Consider the following 24,541-nt stretch of genomic DNA (forward strand, 5'->3'; position numbering starts at 1 on the left):
TATGTATTTTATTTTGTGCATTTCTCCAGAATGCCAAAGGCATTGGGGTCATATTGGAATTGTGTCTCCGTTGCTCTGGGCCATGGATAGACAGTCTTATAAGATGGCAAGGCCACAAGGTTTGGCTGCACCTTCATCCTGGGCTCCACCCTGACCAGAGCAGGTGGAAGCTGATTGCTTGACCTCAGGTGACAGGGGTCCTCTCCCTAAGAACAATTCTGTTCCACGTATGTGACAGCATGCAATCCCAATGCCGTGCAGAGAGATGCTCTCTGAGGCTCATTTAGAACAACAGACTGGGAGCGAGGCTGCGTCCATCTTCCTACACTTCAGTGTCTGGATCTCAGAGCATCTAGTCTGGCCATATCTTAGCCCTGCTCCCGGGCTGATGGCGTGTCTTGGTGAAGGGCTGTTTGAGTGCACTGGAGAGCCTGTGCTCCAATTCCCAGCACCAAACTGTGTAAATCTAGGGTGAGATCAAATGTGCCATCCTGTACCCAATCATGTCATAAGAGTAATAAAGAATTCCAAAGGGCTCTTATTTTATTTTGCATAGGGAAAGTGTTCTGTGAGTCTGAAGGGGGGGTTGGGGTGAGGGTGGACAAGCAGGAGGTGGGAAGGAGAACAGGAGAACTTGGAGGCCCACTTCAGGATGCGACTGCACCGCCTCACTGTGTCTTGCTGCCAGTGTCCCGTGACTCTTCCAGGGTTTGGTTAATTCCCTGGGACCAGTTTAGACTTTCTAATTCTCAAAATACAGTCACATTACTTCCTCAGTGGCAGGGAGGGGGAGATGTGGACAGAACAGGATCAACAAATGAACGCCACAAGATGTAGTGTATGTATTAGGATCATTTGTAATGGGGGGGGGTTTCTATTATTCCCTACCCCAGACAATTCTGGAGCCTTTCTTGATACCTAGACTGCTGTTGTATAACAGAGGGCAGAGGCTCGTCCTAGTTACTATTTTCAGCCTAGAAGGCCAAACTGCAATGGCATAAGAATTTACCAAGAGACACAATTCCTTGTCGACTTAAGTTTCTTTTCTGGGAACTGATTGCCCCGGACTCGCAAGACTTTCCAACTCTGGCCTTCTGTACCGTTCCTCCTGAACATCTAAGGCGTGGCAGTTCTGGTTTCCCAGAGTCAAAGCTATGATGCTATGCCCACACCTGTCTACGTGGTGAGCTGTAAGAACAGCTGGGCTTTGAAACCACATCAACTTGGATTCTGACTGTGAACATCTTTTTCAAATTTTTTATTTATTTATGTGTGAATGCTCTATCTGCATGTGAATCTACATTCCAGAAGAGGGCATCAGATCACAGTACAGATGGTTGTGAGCCATCAGGTCGTTGCTGGGAATTGAACTCAGGACCTCTAGAAGAGTAGGCAGTGCTCTTAACCCGAGCCATCCCTCCAGTCCAACTTTGAATATCTTATTTCACCTTTTGGAACATTCCCTATCTCCATTGAAAACAGAAACAATTTGTAGACTGCCTGTATGTTATCTTTCTAAAGGCCCCCTCTCCCCCCGCCACCCTAAAACTCTTAACAGCGGTTTTTTTTAAGGGGGAGGGAGGGAATCTAGCTAAACCCAGGAGTCTCGCTGCAATCATGGGCCACGCCGGGAGGGGGCAGCAGACTCCAGCCTTGCACTCCGGGGGCCTACGCGGTAGGGTGGGGAAGAAAGTTCCCAGGGTCTTAGCTCCCGCAGACCCAGAGCTGCACCCCCGCTCCTAGGCCGGTGACAGCAGAAGAACGAGGGATCAGGAACTCCGCGCCTCTTAAACCAGCTCCCGGGTGGACTCCGACGTGTGCACGTTACAGCTGGTCGCAGTGAGGGAGTGCGCTGGCGCAGTACTGCTTCCGGAGTGAGGTACTGCGCTTGCGCGCCGCTGCCTCTTTCCGCCTTCGCCAGATGCAGCAAGGGCTCAAGGTTGCAGGTGAGCTGTGCATCCATCCCGTTAAGTAAACGTTTCTTACCAAGGCATGAAAATAAACGGGTCTTTGCGGAACATCTGCCCACTCCTTCAGTCTCTCAATCTTCACTACCAAAAACAGTTCGGAGAACTTGGTGAAGGAGGGATAGAGGCTGCCCTCCCAAGGATCTTTCCTGGCTCATCCTGACACTTTTCCGAATTTCTGCCTTCATAGGCCCTAGATCTCTCATTTGTTTTGCCTTCTATCCTCCCAGAGGTGGGGTGTGGTGGTAGGTAAGGTTCAACCAGACTTGCTTCAATAATGGCTTTCATGCCCACGTAGCGCAGAGGTAGGCAACTGTTTTATTTTTATATGAAAATGTAAATGCTTTGTGTATATTTACACAAAATGCTTTGTGTATATTTGTTGGCCAACTTCTAGAGGACTTGGAAAAGGGAAAGACAGGGGTTTGTCTTAAATCATATTGCCGCATTACACCTGGGATGCTTTTTGGCCTTGTCTCAGAATCTAGCCTGAGTCTCTTGCAGGAACATGCAATGAACATGCCTCCCTTTTCAGTCACACCCCATTCCTTTCACATTCTTACAGCCTTCATGCTTTGTTTTGTACTGGGCAAGTGTCCAAAAGAAACTAGAAAGAGAATTGACTAGTGTGAGTTTTCACAGTGAGCAATGGTTTTGGAATGTATTTGTTTTTAGCCTCTTTTGAACAACACTCAGTTCTCTGTGGAGATGAAGGAATTGTGGGGATTCCTGACATTGTAGCCAGGGGTGGTGGGGCAGTGGAGGGGCATGGAGACAGCCACGGCATAATTTCAGCATAGATTCACTCAGGGCAGCGTGCTTGGTGCTGTGTGCAGGTCAGCAATTGCTGATGCCGTGTGGGTTTGCCCTCCATGAGCTTGACTGGCTGAGAAAAAAGAATTGGACAGGAAATACACCACAATAGTTTTACACCAAATTAAAGGGCTCAGTCTCTGAGACAGGGTCACAGGAGCGCAGGAGCGGTTGAGGACTAAACAAGAAGGTAAATTCACTTTTCACACTTTTGGTTAGCTTTGAAGAAAAATCAGGGTGCCAAGTTTCTATCCAAAGATGAATGGTCTGTATTACCAGCATTGTTTTTTTTTTTTTAAAGTGTCTTTCTGGCAGTTAGACACCTCTGTCTATATTCCAAATATATATGCCACCTACACACACACACACACACACACACACACACACACACACACACAGCCAAATGCACAGGAAACTTCCTACCATTACTATTTTTCACATTTGCTCACATGGTTATTTTTCCTGTGTAAAAATAGATGTAAAGGTAGTAAAAATACAAAAATGTCAGGATCCTGTGGCTAGATAGGTTGTAGTCCCTACGGACAGCTCACCGTGGCTCCTCTGCTGAAAGGACATGGTATTAAAATGACTTCTAATAACTTATCACCATAGCCATAGGTTAGCATCTGTCAGCCCTCATCAGAGAAACGTCTTACAGTATGACACCCACAGCTGGTCAACGTGCAGAGAACAAGACTGAGGAGTGCTCAGCACTAAGTGGGTTGTCTGTCACTCGCCTCCCCAGAAGGCTCAGGGAGCATCTGAGAAGTGGTAAAAGGCTGTAAGAGCCAGAGGTCTCAGATGACTACAAGCAAACGGTGTTTTCCAGACACAGCAGGGCAGATGCACATATGAACTCACAGCGATTGTTTAGCATGCACACTCAAGCCGGACAGAACCCCAATATGGAGAAGGGGCAATGGATGCACACAAAGTCCCACCCTTACCTGAGGAGCTATGAGCACTTGATTGCTGCTGGGAGCGGGTGTTCAGTTTCCTGTAAGGATGTACTACCTGGTAGGTCAGCCACTCTCTAGGCCCCACACCCAAGAGTATTTTATTAACACAAATTGGACATGGTGTGTGTGTGTGTGTGTGTGTGTGTGTGTGTGTACTGATGAGATGGGAGACAGTGTCTAGGTGGTACAAGAGGTAAAGATTGAACCTCCTTTCCTTGGCGGGCCCGGCAAATCTCATAGTTTTGTGGGATGCCTCTCATTTGTACACACATTTGTTGTTTTCCAAAACACTACATAATGCGCCCCTCACCCTCTCTTTAGACTTGCATCTTTACCAATGGACCTGGTTGGCTTTGGTTATGCAGCCCTCGTGACAATTGGAAGTATTTTGGGATATAAGCGAAGAGGTAAGCCGGAACTTTCCTCCTTCCCTTTCTCCTTCTCTGCCTTCCTTCCTGATGCGGTGTCTCATGTAGCTCAGGCTAACCTCAAACTCAGTCTTGATCTCCCAAGTGCTGGGAATATAGGTGGACCCCACCATGTCCCACACAAATTCATCGAAGGAACTTAGTGGGGAGTTGGTGGCTGTGTTGGAATCTCCTGCGGATCCTGAGCAGGACAAAAAGCTAAAGATGTCCCAGAGGTGGCTGAGCACCAGAACGCCTTGGAAGAGATTCATGGAGAGAAGTCAGTTCTGTGGGGCCAGTCGTGGCAGAGCATTCCTGTTTTCCACAAAACTGATTTCACTAGCAATTAAAATTTCATCGTTAACTAACCTTCTTCAAGGCAACTTCTTCCTACCCCCATTTACAAAGGAATAAAACATTTTCCTTAAGGATACTTAATTATAAACAAACAAGATGCAGACGCTAGAGCTTTTTCTGGTCCTGAGATTGTTATATTTCATAATGTAACTATTAGTAATCTTATTGTTTTTATAATAATTTATGATACATCGATGCTAGAAAATAAAAATGGCTCTTTCAGACTTTCGTAATTTCCTAACCCCACAAAATAGTTAATGAGGATATAAAGTACTTAATTATTTAGTTTTTATAGTTATAAATATTTAGACTTTTCTGAACTCCATAGTCAAGCTTCAGTGTTTTATAGGCAGATTCCTTTTTTTAATAATTAATTTTGTTTTGTTTTGTTTTAGAATCAGTCTTACTGTGAAGTGCTAGCTGGCCTCACTATGTAGATTAGGTTGACCTTGAACTCACAGAGCTCTGTCTGCTTCTGTATCCTAACTGCTGGGATTAAAGGCATATGTTACCATATCCAGCCTAAAAAGTAAGAGTATTTCTTTAAAAAATAATTATAGGCAGATGTAGTTTGCTTGTGCAGCATTTCAGAGATGGCCCTGTGGACCAGAGGGAAGAGTCTATATTTTGCACGGATAGGATAGTGTACTCTGAGTATCTGTGTACGTCCATTTGATTTGTGGTGGAGTTTAACACTAGTTGTTCAACCCTCTGTGTAGCCCTGGCTGTGTGAATTTTTTTTGACAGAGTATTTCTATAAAGTTCTGGCTCACTTGAACTCACTATGTAAGTCAGGCTGAGCTAGCACTCACAGAGATACACCTGTTTCTGTCTCCTGAGTGCCAGGATTAAAGTCATATGTCACCACATCTGGCTACAGTTCTCTTTTCCCCTTCTTCACTTTAAAAAGACTTATTTTCATTATTTTAGATTGTGTATATTGTGTGGGTATGTGCACATGAGTGTAAAGTGCCCAAGGAGGGCATGCAAGAGCTATCTGTACTAATGCTTCTTTAAAAAAAAATCTTTAAACATTTTAATTTATTATAACTTATTCAGATTACATCACAGTTGTTATCCCCTCACTTGTATCTTCCCATCCCCCCTCTTCTGCCCTATTCCCCTCTCCTAGACCTCTGATAGAAGGGGACCTCCTCCCCCACCATATGAATACAGCCTATCAGGTCTCATCCAGATAGCCTGCTTCCCCTTCCTCTGTATACCCCTGGGGCCTCCCCACCAAGGGAAAGTGATCAGATTGGGGGCATCAGAGTTCATGTCAGAGGCAGTCCCTGTTCTCCTCACAACTGTGGAGAATGAGCTGTCCATGGTTAGATCTGAATGGGGTCTAGGTTTACTGCATGCATTGTCCTTGGCTGGTGCAACAGTTTTAACAGGCCCCCTTGGGTCCAGATCCGCCAGCCTTTATGTTCTTCTTGTGTGGCTCCTGAACCCTCTGAGTCCTTCCATCCCCCCATTCTTCCATACTGCTCACACCTGGAGTCCAGCAGGAAGTCCCAGCATCTGTCCCAATCCCCTGCTGGGTGGAGTCTCTCAGAGGACATCTATGTTGGGCTAATATCCATTTATAAGTGAGTATACACCATGCGTGTCTTTCTCAGTTTGGATTACCTCACTCAGGACAATTGTTTCTAGTTCCATCCATTTGCCTGAGAATTTCAAGACTTCCTTGTTTTTAATAGCTGAATAGTTTCTGCTGTGTAAAAGTACCACAGTTTCTTTATTCATTCTTTGGATGAGGCAAAGGACACTGTGAACAGAGCAAAATGACAGCCTACAAACTGGGAGAGGATCCTCACCAACCCTATATCTGACAAAGGGCTAATATCTAAAATACATAAAGAACTCAAGAAATTAAACAGCAACAAACAAAATAACTCAATTAAAAAATGGAGTATTGAACTAAACAGAGAATTCTCAACAGAGCAATAGTCAATGGATGAAAAACATTTAAAGTAATGCTCAAAATCCTTAGTCATCAGGGAAATGCAAATCAAAATGACAGATTCCATCTTGTACCCCTAAGAATGACAAAGATCAAATCTTAACTGACAGCACATGCTGGGGAGAATGTGGAGAAAGGGGAACACTCCTCCATTGCTGGTGGGAGTGCAAACTTGTACAACCACTTTGGAAATCAATCTGGCTCTTTCTCAGAAAATTGGGAATAGTGCTACCTTAAGACCCAGCTATTCCACTCCTGAGCGTATACCCGAAAGATGCTACACCACACAACAAGGACATTTGCCAAGCTATGTTATTAGCAGCTTTATTCATAATAGCCAGAATCTGGAAACAAACTAGATGTCCCTCAACCGAAGAACTCACTCTCTCACACTCTCTCTCTCTCTCTCTCTCTCTCTCTCTCTCTCTCTCTCTCTCTCTCTCTCTCTCTCCTCCCACAGGTGGAGTTCTGTCTTTGATTGCTGGCGTTTCTGTTGGACTTTTGGCTGGCTATGGTGCCTACCGTGTCTCCAATGACAAACGGGATGTCAAAGTGTCACTGTGTAAGTGAAATGTCTTCCCCAGTGGAAGATGCCCCAGTCATGCTCTGTACCAGGCTTACTAGGAAATGAACTGTCAAAGTGAAGTGTCTGTGAGCCCATCTGTCAAGATGGGGCATAACTCTCATTACTTTCTAGAGGGAATTGATAAAAAATATTAGCATTTGCAGCTTTCCATTTCACGTTTTTACAACACATGCTACTAGAAACTAAATCAGCAAAGGCACAGGATTGTGAGTAGACTTTCTTTCTTTCTTTTCTTTTTTCTTTTTCTTTTTCTTTTTTTTTTTTTTTTTGGTTTGGGTTTTTTTTGAGACAGGGTTTCACTGTGTAGCCTTGGCTATCTTGGACTCATTTTGTAGACAAGGCTGGCCTCGAACTCTCAGCAATCCGCCAGCCTCTGCCTCCTGAGTGCTGGGATTAAAGGCATGCGCCACCACACCAGGTGACTAGACTTTCTTTTAGCTTTCTTAGGTGTACATCGAATGTGGTTTTCAAGTTACTGTGAAAATACCCTTATGTAGCCTTACTGCATCGTGTTTAGAGCACAGATAGCTCTTATGTACAGCTATGCCTTAAGGCTGTCCAAAAGAAGCAGAGGCCTTACTTCCAGCTTCTTTTTTTTTTCCCTGCACTTAGTAAGAGCATGCCTACTGTTTAGCCCTGCCCCACCCCTAGGGTACTTGGTTTTATTTTTTTGACTAGGAAGCATTGATAATGTTTGAAATTCTAATTCGTGGCATTTGGGTTTCAGTTACAGCTTTCTTCCTGGCCACCATAATGGGTGTGAGATTTAAGAGGTCCAAGAAAGTAATGCCTGCTGGTCTGGTTGCAGGCTTAAGGTAAGGACCATTCTGGTCAACGCTTTCTCATGACAGATTTCAGAAAGGTGACAGTCAGTGGCAATATCACTCAGTATGCCCAGTCTTGCCAAAGTGCTGGTAATTTTTGTGAAGAATTAGTTTTCATACCTCTGTGGAGATGGCTCCACTCTTGCGGAGGACCAGGTTTGGCTGATGACCATCAGTAACTCCAGTCCCAGAGGAATCTAACACTCTTCCGGCCTCCGTATGCACCAGAGACAAACATACGCTGCCAGGCAAAGCATTATTACAAATGAAATAAAAATCACGAAATGTTTTTAAAAGGATTTAATTGTCATGCCGGAGAGGCAGCTCAGGAGTCAAGAGCACTTGCTGCTTTCCCGTAAGAACTGAGGCTGGTTTCCAGAATGCACGTCAGGTGGCTTACAACCACCTGTGCCTTCAAGTCCAGGGCATCTGTCAGTGTCTCTGTAGGCACTCACACATGTACACATACAAGAACACACACACACACACACACACACACACACACACACACTGGAATCACTCTTTTAAAACATTTTAAAGAGAATGATTACTATGGTAAGTATAAGCAAAGCAGACATAAGCCGCCATGGACTCAGCCAGTCTTTGCTGTGGCAACGTTCCTCCCTGATGCACTTTGCAGTGTTCAATCCGATGTAAACATTTATCAGAATAAAGAGCTAAGTTCTTCCTCAGTTGCTCCATCCGCTTTTAGTGGTAAATTCATTTAGTACCCTTTTAAAGAGCCGTACAGTGACTGACAGTCCGAGTCATTGAATTTTGAAGGAAGGGTTTTTTTTTTTTAAATTAAGTTTGTTTATTTTTAATTTATTCATGTTACATCCTGATTGGAGCCCCCTTCCTCCTCTCCTCCGGCCTCACTCTCCCTCCTTCCCTCTTTACCCCTCCTCCCTTACCCTAGTCCTCAGAGAAGAGGGGGGGCCTTCTGCCCCTACCATCTGACCCCAGCCTATCAAGTTGCATCTGAACCACCTGCATCCTCTTCCGCTGTGGCCTGGCATAGCCGCCCAGCCGTGGGGAAGTGATCAGTGAGTGGACAACAGAGTCCATGTCGGAGGCAGTCCCTACTCCCCATATTATAGGGCTTAAATGGAGTGTGTACTGCCTGTTGACTGCCTTAAATTTCTCTTAGTTGGATCTAGCATATTAATTTTATTTATTTATTTAGGTTTTTTTTTTTGAGACAGGATTTCCCTGTGTATCTTTGGCTTCCTGGATTCTCTTTGTAGACCAGGCTGGCCCTCAGAACTTAACAGAGAGAGAGAGAGATCTGCCTGCCCCTGCCTCCCAGAGTGCTGGGATTAAAGGCATGCATGTGTGTCCGAGTGCACCACCATGCCTGGGAATTTGTTTATTTATTTGGTTGGGTGTTTAGTATGTTAATTGCTTCTCTGTTACGGTGATAGAATGCCCCCACAGAAAGAAAGCACCCTGGAAGAGAAGAGGGTTTAGTCCCAGGGAGTGGTGGGAGGATGTTGCTGAGGGGACACAGTCCATCACCTCAGGTATAGCACAGCTGCTTTGGGTGAGACAGGCCTGGGAACCAGGAAGTAGAGTGACCACATTCTAGCCCGAGAGAGAGAGTAGGAAGACAGACAGGCTACAAAACCTCAAATCCCGCCCCTTAGTGATGTACTTCCTCCAGCCAGGTTCATTTCCTTCAGGTGACATAAACCTCCCTCAACAGCGCCACCAGCTGGGGACTAAGTGTACACACACACACACACACACACACACACATGAGTCTCTGGGGAAAGCTTCTCCTTCCCACAGCTAGTTATCAGTTAGTTTCCTGCTACTGTTTCAATGCTGTGGACTCACCCCAGGGCCTTGCACATGCCAGGCAAAGCCCTCTGCCACTGAGCTGCAGCCATAGCCCTGATCCTGTGATTCTGTCCATGAAATTAAATATATATTACCAAATAAAAGATAGAGAAACTGTTTCTAAGTCCTCCCGGAAACCGCCCTTGTGTGTTGAAAGCCCTAACGTTGTCTTCCTTTGGTACACAATTTCATTTTTCACCAGTTATTTCAAAGAAGAAGTACACAAAGCCTGTGCACAAATACTGTGGCTGTATTTCTAATAGAAAATATAATAAGCTTATAATAGAAAATATAATAATCTGAAGTACTAAATCTTCCTAGAAATTCACCAGGAAAGAAACATAAATATTTTATCTATATAATGGACTATTGAGCAGGCATTTGCATATCATGCTTTTAGTTGGTGTCATTGTAAATTAATAATGTCATAATAAAATATAAAAAAGGATCAAAACCTACCAACTATAGCTTGACTCAGTATATAAAGATGTCTGTGGCAAAAACCAAGATAATAACAGAAATACTTCAAGTGTCAGCAGTATATTGCTGTGGGTTATGGCCTCGTGGGCAGTTTCATGGTCTTTTGTTGCTGTAGCCTTTTCTAGTGTGGCTCTCTGCTTATCTAGTGTGGTGATTTTCATTTGTGGGGAGGGGTTGCCAAGACAACTTCATAGCTATGTCCCTGCCCTGAGATGATCGTTGATGCTGAGGAGGATCAAAAGTAGAGGTTAGTGACAAATAGAGGACCCAGTTCCTAATACTGTAATCAATACTGCCACTGAATGACTTCTCCATAGTTTGTGTGTGCGTGTGCCGCCATGAATGTGCAGGTGCCCTAGGAGTGCAGAAGAGGTCATCAGACCCCTTGGAGCTGGAGTTATAAATCATTGATGATGAGCGCTGCCATGGATACCGTAACGGAATGGACTCTGGTCCTCTGAAGAGCAGCAAGTGTCCTTAGCTGCTGAGCCATCTCTCGGCACCTTGATTACTTCTTCTGAGTTGCTCTTCTCCGGTGGCTTCTGGAAGTTTGTATCTCACCCTGACCTTTCTCTCTTAAGCCCTTCTGCGAGGGTTCAGAGCAGCAGGTGTGGCTTTCTCCGTCATTCAGGGAATACTTTGAAGTTGACACAAGACAAATGAATTCCCTCCTGCCTTAAGGAGGGCTGTGATAGAGCTCTCTGAGGACACAGCACAGGACCATGACAGGGTAGGACATGGCCTTCCTGTCCACCAGAGTGACCCTCTCTCTTTCTTACTCTTCTCCTCCCTCAGCCTCATGATGATCCTGAGACTTGTCCTGCTGTTGCTTTAGCACCTAGAGGAGCCAAGAGCCAAACTCCCATCATGCTCCTGTGCCGGGCGGAGCAGGTTCCTGCACTTAAAACTTCAATTTAAATACATGGGAAACGTCTTATATTGAAATGAAAATAGTGTTGTCGCCCTAATATTTAAAATAATTGGCCATGTTTGTTTGTCCTCCCCTCTTTTGTTCAAAGCACAAATTTTAGCCGTTTCTGTTCATTAATCCTGGTCTTTAAAGAGTTGTTGTATGTTCATTTACTTTGTCTCATGTTATGTATGGAATTTGGGGGCTTGCTGTTCTCTGCTTTTGACAATTCCAAACACTTATGACTCAAATAAGTTTAAGTTAAACTGTAGCCTCTCAGGTAACGGGATTCCTGGAGGGAGCCACCGAGGATGTTAATGAGTTGTATGCCATTTTGGTACATTAGGGATTTTATTTTCATTGTTGTTGGAGTGGGTGGGGGATGGGTGGGAGTTGTGTGGGTGTGTGTGGGGGAGCAGGGGGTGGGGAAGAGGTTGCCTTGAAGGAATTCTGTTCTCAGTGCATCAGTGCATACAGTCCTAAGAGAATGTATTCAGTATTCAAATAAAATGCAATTTATTTTAAGCCTTTTCATTCATTTTTGTCTTTTCTAGGAACGCAATCACTCGATCACCTTTGACATTAACATGCTTAATTTTTAGTAAAAAGGCTGTCACGGGAGTGTTGCTCACACCAGATCTCCGTGCTCCTCAGGAGCAGCTCCCCCCCCCCCCCGCCACCCCCCCCCCACACACAATGAAACCACCACTCCATTTTAAGGGCAGTTATAGCTTGTAATGCCCTCGGCAGTTTTAGGAGCAGATGGACCATCTGGAGTTTCATGCCCATTTTCCCCTGGCTGGTGTGGTCTCTGGGAACTCTGTCCCTCTTTTGAGGACTCAGTTTCTCATCCCCCAAGGGTTTCTAATAGTTAGGCTTGCCCTCCAGGCCACTAGGCTCTCAGCCTTAGGCCTTCAGACAGTGGCCTTTGTTGATGTGGAGAGGGGTGGAGAGCTCCAGCTGCTGGCCTGGTAGGCAGGAGTACTTTCTCTGCTGACCTACAAGCAGCCATAAGGAACTGAGGGAGGGAGAAAGCAAACCTACTAGCAGAAGAAAGGTCTTTGCTATGCTTTAAAAACCTTTTTTTTTTTTTTTTTTTTTTTTTTTTTTTTTTTTTTTAGTATTTCGAGACAGGGTTTCTCTGTGTAGCTTTGGCTGTCCTAGACTCACTTTGTAGACCAGGTTGGCCTTGAACTCGCAGCGATTCACCTGCCTCTGCCTCCCGAGTGCTGGGATTAAAGGCATGCGCTACCACCACCTGACCCATTTAAAAAGAAAAGAAAATCCGCATTGATCCCAGCAATGCCAAAGACACGGCTAACACAAGCCAGGCTGGGCATGGCGGGTGGTTTGCTTCCTCAGCAACAGGCAGGGTTGACAAGGGCTTCTACTCATGCTGTGGTTGACATAGAAATAAGGCCAGATTGTGTGATTGAGTGTAGAAACATTTACTATATCCGTGAGGTACCCCAGTGATGGAACCTTTTAGAAGCTCGTTGAAACTATGCTGCACCCTGGACTTTTCCCAAAAGCCAGTGAAAGTGAATGGTGGTGGTGGTGGTGGTGGTGGGGTGTGTGTGTGTGTGTGTGTGTGTGTGTGTTTGTGTTATTGCTGAGTTTTGTTTTATAATCTGAGGGTGAACAAGGTGGCTTAGCCGGCTAGGTTGCTTGCTGCTGAATCAGATGACCTGAGTTCCATGTCTAGAGCCTACTTGGTATGATGAGACTACTGTGCCTGTCAGCTGTTCTCTGACCACCACACATGTGCCACAGCAAGCACAGGTACACACACACACACACACACACACACACACACACACACACACACACAGACAGACATACTTACTACATACAAGTGTATTCTAGCACTGTATAGAACACAGAGGACTCCTGCTTGGGTTTTCTGGACTCATTCTAGGCTGTATGTCTTATTTCTAGCAGGGGTAGGCTTTTCTAGCTTATTGATAAGTGTCCAGTAGTTTATTTCCATACATATTTGTTATTCCCTACTAACATGGCTACTTCTCCATGCCTTCTTTAAAAAAAAAAAGCACTAAACTGCAGAGTTCTGTATTTAAAAATACAGATTCTTAAAACATGGTCATACTTTTTTTGTTTGTTTGTTTTAGAGATTCCTCCTGGTTGTGTAGAAATATGTTTTTATCAAAAGCTACATTTGCAAACATCTGAAAGCAGTTGCAGTTCCCTGCACTGGGCTGGCATAAAATTGGGTCTGTCAACAGCCAAGCATGCATTAGGGAGGGGCTCAGTTTTTAGCAAAGGGTGGACCTGGGGAAGGGACAGTGTGTGTGTGTCTTCAGTTGTGTACGAAGCCCACGAAGGTGAGCACACCAGGTTCCAATGGGCAGTTCGAAGCCTGTTGCCCCACACTGTTGTTTCTGGTTAAAATCAGTGGGTCACAAATCAAATCAAAAAGGCTTGAGTGTGGAAACGGACTTGTAGGGAGGAGGAGATGGGGAGATGACGGGGTGAAAAGGATTGACGCAAACAATGTGTAACACACATGTATAAAAATGTCAAGGAATGAATTAAGTTGACAAAAAAGAAATCGGACCATCGTAAAAATGACAGCCCTGCACAATTTAACTTTGCAAGCAAATTTCAGGATGTCTTCTAAGCAGTTTGTACTTGGGGCTGTTATGTAACACATGGGGAGCTGCGTAGCCGTTTCTAGCTGAGTCTGGACCTCTGAGTGCTACTTCCAGTAAGTCGCTGTGTTTCTTTTCACGCCACTACGCCACTGGAGCCATTGGTTTTCATTGTCAGCTGCTTTGCTATGTCCCACTTTCCACACTGCTGAGACAGAAGATCTATCGGATTCCCTTGACTGGAATTAATTAACATGTTTCTATGCTTCATGAGGCCTGCACAGCAGTCTGCATGCACACATTCACATGCATAAAGCACATAAAACGAAAGTACAGTTTTTTTTTTAAAATTCCAGCAAACCTACCTGCCCTTCCAGAGGACCCGGCACGCCCATGTGGCTACAGTGATCTTTATATTCAGGTCTGGGGGATCTAATATTTTCTTCTGGCTTCCCTGGGCACAAGGCTCGCATATGGTACACAGACATGCATACAAGACAGCCATACACATAAAATAAACATATTCAGAAACTAGTTCTGTAGACCTTCCTGCCAATGATCCTAGTGCATATATGGCATCAGTCTGAAGCAAGAGGATCAGCCTGCTCTGGCTCCTGGCATGGGCCCTGTGCATTGTAAACAGACAAAGGAAGCTACACCCAGCAAGCAGAAGACCAGAGAAGACCTTCCGTTACACGTTTTGCTGGAAGTTGGGTGGCTGTAGTTTGTCTTCAAGGGTAGGTTGCAATCTCATTATACATTAAGTTAGAGTTCAGCATATTAAGTGTGGAGAAGTCTTTAATCAAAGGACTTAATTGGATAGACACAGGACACCTCACGACGGAGAGGAGAGTCACTCCTGTGTACTGACGGTGAATGAAGAACATAGTTGAGGCCCCTGTGTTCAATCCTTCTTGGTCTCATATTCTAATGATCCGGCAAACTGTATGCCAACCTTTGCCTTGGCCAGTGGTTCTGGAACTTCCTAATGCATTAGCCCTTTAACACAATTCCTCATGTTGAGGTGACTCGCCACCAGAAAATTCTTAAGTTGCTGCTTCATTATTTTAATTTCGCTACTGTTGTGAATTGTGACTGACATGGGACCCCATAGGGGTCATGACCAACAGGTTGAGAAGCACTGCCCTAGTCATTACCTGAACCTTGGACTCCTCTCCTCTCATAGTGTGAATTGCTAGTACAGCCCACATATTAGGCCAGTCCTTACCTTCACTGATTACTCTAGGGTAAAATTAATGCAAATATGTGAAATTGACCAGCATATGACCGATACTTAGCTAATGTCATCTTGGTCCCATTCATCTACTCTGCTAATAAATGTAAGTGAATTCCGGAGCATCATTATTCCTAAATCATGAGGCCAAGTGCATCCTCTAGGGACAAGACACAGACTCCCAGCATGAGCAGGGAATCAGCAAAGGGCTTAGAATTTGCAACTGTGAACTGCATGTAACTCAATCTGAGGTCTACTGTGACTCAAATGTGGCTTAGCAGCCTAGAGCTGGGGTGCCAGCAGGGCCAGCCTTTGGTCTCCAGGGCCGTGGCCTCCATGAGTCCCACATCTGCCCTTGTTCTGTTCCTGCACCCGGGTGTGGATTTTCATGTCCATCAGTGACCGATGTGTAAGGGAGGACTTTGCTTCTGCCTTCTCTTTACATCAGCTACAAGACGGAGGCAGCAACAACTGTGGCTGTGCACCTGATACCATTTCAGCCCATGATGCGCCTCAGAGTTGACAGTGGTACTGTGTGATTAGGGTGGCGATGCATGCTTTCCGTCAGCTAAATGTAGCCATTGGAAACCAAAATACAGCACACTGGGCCCAGAATTGTGGTAATTTTAGTGTAAATAGACATACCAAGCTTTCTATAAGAATATAGAGTATGTTGTTACCTGTAATCTCTAACATGTTAATTTTAAAAGGTGTTTTGAAATTAATTACATCTGTATGAACTTTTTTCCAAATTCAATTCATGTATACAAGATCCTGGGTTTGGCCATGGCCTGTCTTTTATGGGGGACACATGATAAACTTAACTTTACAGTGTAAGTGACAAAAACTGACAATTTATAAATGATGGATAATTTGAGGTTTTGTTTTATATGATTTCACTTTTATGTGTGTTAGCTGTTAATGTAAACATTCTAAATAAATTAACTGATTGCTACTGTGGTCATATATTCTACCCATTTATAGGGACTAGACACACACCATAGCTCATGAGAGAAACACTTGCAACATATAATGTGAAAATAATCCCAGACACAATAATTGAGAAAATGAAATAGTAGCTGAGGGTGTAAGAGTCTAATTGAACACAGAGCATGTCCAAAAGCCTTTTAGCTGCTGAAAAGATAAAATCCAGGACACCCATGTCAATTTGAATTTCAAAAGAAATACCTCTTTTTAGCATAAGCACATTTCCACAATATTATCCCACATACTAAATTACTAATTATGATTTATCTGAAACTCAACTGTTTGTTCTGTACCTTACCTGGTGGCCCAGTCAATAGAAATACTCCATAGTGCCACCAGTTTGTTTTTCACAGCATCTCCCAGCCTAGTAAACAGAAATTTCCCACTTGCTTTAGCCTTTGCCTGCACCCATGAAAACCTCACAGGAAGTTTCTTGCAAAGGCCGGTCCTCACTGACACCCAAAGGGTTAAATCTGCCTGACTTCTGTTCTTCCTGCTTTTCTCTGGCAGCACTGAGGAGCAAACATATTATTAAGCAAGCCTTTAGCAACTCAGGCATGACTTTGCATTTTCCCCCCTAATCGCTTATCTAAACTTGTGGCCTTTGGACACAGTGGGAGCAGCATTTTCCTTATTGGATTGTCTCTCTGTAACTGGGAGGGGCTTATTCAAATAAACAAATAGCTTATAAAACACCAGGAGCTCTTCTGTGTTGTGGAGCTTTTTGGAGGGAACAGCTTTGTAACAAGGTAAGTACTGAATCAAACCAATTTCCCTACAATGCACACGTGCAGGTACACACGCACGCATTCTCTCTCTCTCTCTCTCTCTCTCTCTCTCTCTCTCTCTCTCTCTCTCTCTCTCTCTCTCTCTCTCTCTCTCCCTCTCTCTCTCTCTCTCTCTCACACACACACCCTTTAGGTTCCTAGAAAATAATTTAGCACAAGAAAACATGTTTTATACTCACATTTTGCAGACTTGGTGTGCTGCGTCAACCGTCAGAACTGTTGATTCCGTTTCTGCACTGTTACAGACATGTACAAAGGAAGGATTTAGGGAACTGGGACATGAGAATTTAATGGTAGGGGACAAAGTAACTTCATGAGAAGACAGTAGGAGGGAACAGCCTAGACAACCTGGAATCACGTCCAGGGAAGAGAAGCATGGGACCTATTGTTCCAGCGCCGCCGGATGGGGCGTGGGGGTGGGGGAGGGGTGGGGGAGCTTCCTCATCCACGTGCTCTAGTTCCGATTGCCCCTGTGGAAATATTGCAGCTCTGAAGGGAAAGGCATGTTGGCCACCCTTGGAGCCAAGGATACTTCTGGGGGGCCTTCTTGGAGGCGCCAGGGAGTGGGTCCTTCTCTGGCAAGTGTTGTGTTGGAGGCTTTTTGCAGACAAGGCAGGGGCAGCGGCTGGCAGAGGATATGGACTTGGCAGGTAGGGTCGGTAGGTTGTGGGTGGGGAGTCGTCAGGCAATGGTCAGGGGAATGTAGCTGCTCTGACTTTCTAGCAATCAGGCCATTTCTGTGGCTCTGACTTTCTAGCAACCTTGTGCTTCTTTATACAGGCTTCACAGAACAGAGACAGAATAAATGGTTATCCAAGTGGTACAGAGTATGTGTTTGATTTTTCATTACATGCCCAGGGTTAGAAGTTCAGTTACAATTAAAAGATACAAGCAGAACAGATCTTGTTATTATTGTTAACCCCATAGCTACAATTTAATTTAAAGAGTGCCTCCTCCAAAGCAAACACATTTATTATTTATTTATTTATTTATTTATTTGGGTTTTCCAAGACAGTATTTCTCTGTGTAGCCTTGGCGATCCTAGACTCACCTTGTAGACCAGGCTGGCCTCGAACTCACAGCGATCTGCCTGACTCTGCCTTCCAAGTGCTGAGATTAAAGGCATGTGTCACTACGCCCGGCTAGCAAACACATTTAATATACGACAGCCTGTTTTTAGGCTGGGAGCGATCGCTGTTTGAAAGTACTTCAGACAAACAGAAAATATCTGAACTCGTTTTTTCTATGAATAGCAAATACTAATACCTAACTCCTTTTACTATATGTAGAGTCATCTATGCTATAAAGTAAAAAAAGTTTATTTAAGTCAACCTATCTTATTTACTGAATTTTATTCTTCCAGGGGTGTGCCCTGTATGACCCCTATCTTTAAACTACACTTTCAGAGAGCTCTAAGCCTACAATAAAAAGAGACCTTGAGTCTGACCTATTCTCCTGGCCAGTCAGGGGTTGTCAATTGTCTCTGTTTACCCTGCACCAGTACCCTGCTTCAGTTAGCTCAGGGGCAGATAACTGTGCTTAATGATCTCTAGGACATAAGGAAGACTTCCAAATAGTGGCTTTTAGGTGCAGACATAAATTGAATCATAATGCAGAAAGTCCTTAACAATGCAACACACAAAGGCCAAAAGCCAAAACAGACAGAGTGAATGGCAGGGATTGTAGCAATCCGCCAAGCTCTGCTGGAACTGTGTCAAGCAGCTGCGGTGGCTTCATGACTTGTGGGTTCCATTCTCCAGGAGGCTGGTCTGAGATTCTGGCCTCAGAGGTTTTTTTTCCCCCCCAGCCTTCTGGAGGCTAGCTCAAGGATGCTCAGTCCTGAGAACCTGTCGCAGAGAAGGCCTTCTGGGCAGGGAGTGCCGGGCAGCTGTGCTCAGCCAGGTTGAGACAGGAGAAATCTGCGTCCCTTCCAGAAGGGGGAAGGCAGCCTCTGGCTTGTGAAAGACCAGACTATACTTTATTAAAATAAAGACAAAAAGAGTCAAACAACTAGATTTTAATTCACTAAGCTGAAAAAAGGGCAGAGAGCTATGGGGAAGGGATGAGGTTGAGCTGCTGACCTTTCCAGCCTCTGGGTTTTTAAACTAAGGCTACTTGAATAGCAGGAGGCACTCCCAGGACACTTCCCAGGGCTGGTTCCAGGGCACCTTTGATATGTTTTTCTTCAAAGAGCTAGCTTTTGACACCTTTTGTGTGGGTTAGGGTCTGTAAGGAACTATCCTTTAACACATTTGGGTCTGGCAGCCTTTAGCCCGCAGGGGATGCTCACATAGCTTACCAGGAGGGAGCATCCTCAGGCCCGCAGGCCTGCAGTCAAAGGCCCACAATGACTCTTGCTGTTCCTACTGGATGTGGCTGTGCTAGAATACCACAGAGTCATGCTGCACAACACACCTCACACAGGAAGTTTATTGGGAGAGATTCAAGAGGGGAGGGCAGTTGCCTCTGCTCAGGTGAGAAGCAGCAGAGAACTGAGCAGGTTTGTATAGGGGAAGAATTTGGTGGGGAGGAGTTTCCCAGGGGAGGGGAAGGAATTTGGTGGGGAGGAGTTTCCCAGGATGGAGAGATTTCAAGTCCTGAGCTTGGAGCAAGCCCAGAGATTGGTGGGATTTTGTGCTCAGGGACCGGTGAGTTTGGGTAAGTTTTATAACCCAGAAGTGGGTTAGGACCTTTTACCTTACATTCCCTCGTTGTTGTTGTTGTTAAACAACCAGGGGCTGGGGAAGGGGGCAATGTTAGCATCAGACGATTTTCTGTTGATTGGGGATGCCAAAGTTCTTGGGGCGAATCTGATCTTCACCATCAGGGTATAGTCGGACTTAACTGGCCTCTGGCTCTATAGTTAGGAGCTGTTTATTGTGTTACAGGAACTGATTAAAAGTCTGGTTAGGAATCTTTCAGATCTGTTGTTGAAGAAATCTGGACAAGAAGTTTATAAGGCAGAATGCTACTAGTAGAATTAAGAAAAGGAGGAGAAGGGGAGGGGTTCAGAAAGGCAGTAAGTATCTTATTCCATACTGGACTAGCAATGATCCACAGGCCGAAGGCATCCAGCTGTTTCTTACAGGTTTTTAAATTTCTCTTTATTTTTATATGTATGTATGTATATATGTATGTATTTATTTATTTATAGATCTGTCTGGATTTATTGGGTCTTATCCTTTACTATAACCAATTGGTTAACATAAAAGCAACATTCTTCCCTAGGAAGAGACAAAGGCCACCTCTCTGCTATTAGTAAATCTAATCTTTGATGATTTTGTAGTAACATAGTAGCCAGCAAGTCCCCCGCCCTGGAGGACAAGGATGGGCTGCGTCATCCATTGGAGGCCTAGAATGAACCGAGAAGAAAACTGACAATAGATAGGGAAATAGTCACATTTTTTCAGTGACAATGCTGCAGTTATTCCCAGGGCTATAAGAAGGCATATCATCTGAAGCACTCCTTTGTCATGCCATGACGCTATAAGCCCTGTGATGGGAACTGGCAAGGCTCACCAGGTACCTCTTCTACATTTGGAAAAAGGAACACCAGTGCACAAGTCCTAGACCACCCAGTGGGGAGGCTGCCATAAACTCTAGTGTTGCAGAGAATCAAGGCTTGTGAACGTTCATACACAGGACTGGGTAGCAGACGTAAGGCTCAGGGTGAGGGTCTTATTGAAGTCTTAGGAATCCAGTGTACCCATAAGGTGTATCCCCGAGGTGCTAGAGTAGTCTGAGGTACCAAAGAGAAAGATGTGGAAGAGATAAAGGGTGGTAATGATTTGGCTTAAAGCAATTAGCCAGTGACAGGATGAGAGAGTCTAAGAAGACAGTGACTGAGGTGACAAATGGTGATCATGAGTTTGACCTAGAAGGAACGCAAAACCAACATTTTCCAAAGCAGCCATGCTGGGTGTTATTCAGTAGCTGGTGTGCAATTAAGAGGGCCCAGATCTGTCCCATGGCATTTGCAGGACCAACGTGGGCAACCTCTTTAACTTTCTGGCCACTTTTTACAGTAATCTTCCTTTTGATGATGGAGAAAACAGGCATGGGGGTGAGTGTCAGTGGAGAAAGGACCAATAATGGAGCTGATAAGGAACTGAATTGGCCTTTGACAACCTGACAGTACTTTCCTGACCCTGTGAGGACGGGCTGTTATTTAGAGGGCAGAGCCACCCAGACAGGCGTAGATAGGAAGAAATAAACAAGGAAAAGAACAAGTAGATATAAGAGATCTTCAGTTTAGCTGTGTGTGCAGTGACAGAAGTTGCCACCCTTGAAAATTGAGCATGCCAGTTTGGCCTATTGAGTTGTACTAAAATTCAAGCTGTTTGTAGTGACAGAGTGTGGCTTTAGTAAAATCTGAGTCCATGGAGGAAGAGAGGCAGAAAATGAACTCCACCAGGAGGAGGTTCTTTACTTTTCAAGTGGGAGCTGAGAGACTGGAAGGACAAGGCTGTAGCGATCCAGAAAGGCTCAGGGAAGTCGTGGGACATAACAGGCAGCTGCTAAGGGGAAGAGACAAGGTAACAGGGAGAGTTTCAGTAGTGGGAGAGGAGCAAAGTGTCTTAATAACTAGAGGGTTGCCCATGCAGTAGGGCTCCAGAGCGGGTAGCAGCCTCCAGGAGTCAGAGAGAGGCCACTTACTGAGTAGGTGGGGAGAGATGGGATGGTTAAAGAAGGTTGAAGGAGGAAGCCGCTGAAGAGGTGGACTCTAGAATTTGCAACCAGATGTGATGCGTGGCAGAAGCCAGCAGCAACAAATGATACTGTGCACACCTCAAGAGAGTCAGATCAGCAACCTAATGTCAGTTCGAAATGTTAAGATATGGGCATGGCTGAAAGGTAAGTGTGGAACCATCTACCCATGCTACCTAAAGAGAGAACTCCGGAAGGGGTAGTGTTTGAAGACCCTTGTATGTTAGGAGATGGGCTGGGTGGTGAAAAGAGAAGATGCTACTGGGTGGCCCAAAGGCAAGCCTTTTTTTATTTGCATATGAGAAATTCAGCTACAGCTGGAGCACACAGGCAAGGTGCCCATCCTTGGATAGTATTAGTCAATATATTTTTTTTATATGTATGCTTGCTATAGGCTCAAAGGAAGGTCCCAGTTGGTGACCTAGGACCACGAGGACAAATCCTTCCTCCTTTATGACATAGAGTGAGAAGAGGCGAGTCAATCTGGAAGATGTAGGGCCAGGGCCTTGAGTAGGGCGCTGCTGATGCTTGCAAAAGGCCTTAGTGGTGGGTACAAGGAGGAGTTTGTGTGAGGGACCAAGGGCCACCTCATATAGGGGGTGGGTGAGAAAAGAAAAGGAAGGAATCAAAAGCCTAAGAGACTGGTCATCTGTAGGAAGGGTAGAATTTCCTCCTTGGTGGGAGGACTGTGAGAGAGCTGGCCTCCTCTTGCACTTCTCCCTCCTCCAGGTCTGTCTGCTTGCTCCCTCCCGTGTGTGTGTGTGTGTGTGTGTGTGTGTGTGTGTGTGTTTGGGGCAGACCATATAGAAACAAACAGGACTTGGAATGAAGAAAAGAGAAAGCTTAAAGACAGGGAATGGAGAATCTCTTTCAATTTCCCTCACTACTCACAGTATTTGTAGAGGTCCCAAATAATATTGGGACCTATCATGTCATCAGGCAGCCTTTTGGATTGATTATCTAAGGGACATTGAGGCCAGATTCAATTGCAAAAGGGAATAAATCTGGGGCCCTTTAGGGTAGGCACCAGGTGGAGAGGCTGGAGGTTTTCTGAAAGCCATCCCAAGGGGAAATGAAAGGGTATGTAAGTAAGACACCAGTCCCAGGGATGAGAGGGCGAAGGGAGAGAAAAAACATCATTGTGGGTATCCCCAGGACTCGGAGGAATGGAGGAAAACAGGAGCCGTTCAGTCTGTCATCACTGCACTCAACAAGGGTGTGTCAGGGACTTGGGCTGGCTAAGCCCGAGCTGTGCCTCATCCACAGACAAGGGTTGGGAACGGGATCTAGAGGATCTGTGGGATTGTGGGCAGCTCCAAAGGGAAGAGGGCAACAGGGTTAGGTGAAGAGGGAAAGCTGTAGCCTTAAAGACTGTGGCTCGGGGTATTCCTGCTTCCAGGAGTACCAGAGGGGTGTCAAATGCTCAACGTTTATGTCCTTGGACTTGGAGAAGCATTTATATCCAACCAAAGCTGGATCCTAGGAGAGATCAGCGAGCCAGTAGGCTGTGTCCGTTGCAGGCGGACTGGAGATGAGAGATAGGGTCCCGGTGAGGCTTAGACCCCAATGGGGAGCTCAGGCACCAGGAGCCCATCCAAGGTTATGCCTCCAATGTGTTACAGCTCTGAGGGAAAAGGCATTCTCAATGGAGGTGCTACAGCTCTGAGGGGTGGGGGTTGCTTCCCCCATGGAACTGTTAGGGCTCTGAAGGAAGAGGCAAGAGGGTGGCTGCCTCTGCTCTGAGGTACGGAGCAGGAGACAAGCTTTATTCAGAGTGAGCTCGGGGGTGGACATTTTCAGGGTGGGGATTTCCAAGGTGGGTATTGGCGATAGTTCAAGCCCCCGGATCTTGAAGCAAACCAGGGAATTGGTGGGAATTCATGTTCAGGGACTGGTTGGTCTCCCGCTCAGGGAGCGGTTTTCATGTTCATGAATTCGTGGGTTTGGGTAAGTTTTACCATCCAGATGTGGCTTGGACCTTTTACCATGCATTTACGCTAGAATGGCTTTTTTTTTTTTTATAGAAGAAATCAATGTGTGATTGTGAAATGTGCTGCTGAGACAAGATGTAAGAACAAGGAGAAATAAAAATATGAGGAAGAAGAATGAACTCTTCACCTCTACTGGCTGACATTTACGATCATGAATTATGTGTATAGTCAAAACACGCGCCACGATCGTTGACCTTTTTTACTTTTATTCAATCAGCCTTTAAACCAGTACAATATGCCTCATAAACTGCACATAATCTGGTGTTATGGGCGAACTCCTTGGATAAAAATAAACATGCCGAAACATGCTGCCTAACCTTTAAGTCCTTTACACAGGTGTAACTACAAATCTATCACAACCATGTATGCATAGCTACTGTTAAGACAGCTACCTCCCCTCTCTCCTTCTCCCTCCCTCTTACTCTCTCAGCCCACACGTGGGAATATACAACTGTTTTTTCCTTTTTCATAAAAATTAAGTGTATTATTATACACATACAAAGTACCTGAGTTCATCAAGATACTTTCAATCGAGTATGTTATTATACTTTGACCATATTCGTCCCTGCCAGTTCCCCCCCTTGTGCTCTCTGTTCTGCTAGTCTCCTCCTTTGCCCCAAATAGTCCTCCTTCTCCCTCCATCATCCTCTCTTTCTTCTTCTCTCCCCATCCCCCCTCCATCTCTCTTCCCCACCTCCGGCTCTCTTTCTCTCTCTTGTTAAATCTATACCAAAACCATTTAAGGCAGTAACTTTTCAGTTTATTTTATTTTCCTTCTTACATTCTATGTGCAAGGTATCTTGAGCGTGTTCACTCCCCACTCTCCCCCTTTGTGTTTCCTTCCTCCAACTCCACCTGCTTCCCCTCTCCAACACATCTCCTTTCCAATTTCCTGTCATCTTCTGGGTTTACTACCTACTGCGTCCAGTTAGTTTTGCCCAAATATGCATGGGTGTAGAATCATCCCATGGGTCATGAGCAACCTACCAAGAGTGTCTCCCTAATCCCTGCATGGACGGGTACACCCCCTGCCTCAGCAGCCATGAGATATCAATAGCTTTTCAATTAGGGATGGAGCCTGGAAACCCCCTGTGCCAAATACTGGCATTTTAAC

At 45.2% G+C, this 24,541-nt stretch overlaps 2 protein-coding genes across 3 annotated transcripts in view; both read left to right on the plus strand.

Annotated features, from left to right (window-relative positions):
* Nucleotides 1-24,541, plus strand: part of LOC311580615 (glutathione S-transferase alpha-5) — an 83,113-nt gene that overhangs the window by 40,598 nt on the left and 17,974 nt on the right. Inside the window, exon 1 of one of the 2 annotated variants that reach the window (XM_084752282.1) lies at nt 16,535-16,690. The exons of the other annotated variant lie outside the window; for it this stretch is intronic. The gene's annotated coding sequence lies outside the window, so the exon portion shown is untranslated. Of the gene's footprint in view, nt 1-16,534; nt 16,691-24,541 lie in introns of those variants that run through there. 2 annotated transcript variants of the gene reach the window in all.
* On the plus strand, nt 1,793-11,485 carry TMEM14A (transmembrane protein 14A). The gene is made up of 5 exons (XM_084752284.1): nt 1,793-1,946; nt 4,061-4,146; nt 6,930-7,031; nt 7,783-7,870; nt 10,997-11,485. Exons 2-5 carry the CDS (start codon nt 4,077-4,079, stop codon nt 11,034-11,036), a joined length of 300 nt encoding a protein of 99 aa, XP_084608410.1. The 5' UTR covers nt 1,793-1,946; nt 4,061-4,076; the 3' UTR covers nt 11,037-11,485.

Source organism: Acomys minous (assembly GCF_964271855.1).
Source record: "Acomys minous genome assembly, chromosome: 13".
Lineage (NCBI taxonomy): Eukaryota > Metazoa > Chordata > Mammalia > Rodentia > Muridae > Acomys > Acomys minous.

Bases quoted from the DNA above. Each gene is read 5' to 3' on its own strand.
- TMEM14A (XM_084752284.1), top strand. From the start codon at position 4,077: ATGGACCTGGTTGGCTTTGGTTATGCAGCCCTCGTGACAATTGGAAGT. The intron at 4,147-6,929 runs GTAAGCCGGAAC...CTCCTCCCACAG, and splicing joins TTTGGGATATAAGCGAAGAG to GTGGAGTTCTGTCTTTGATT. The intron at 7,871-10,996 runs GTAAGGACCATT...CTCCTCCCTCAG, and splicing joins GGTCTGGTTGCAGGCTTAAG to CCTCATGATGATCCTGAGAC.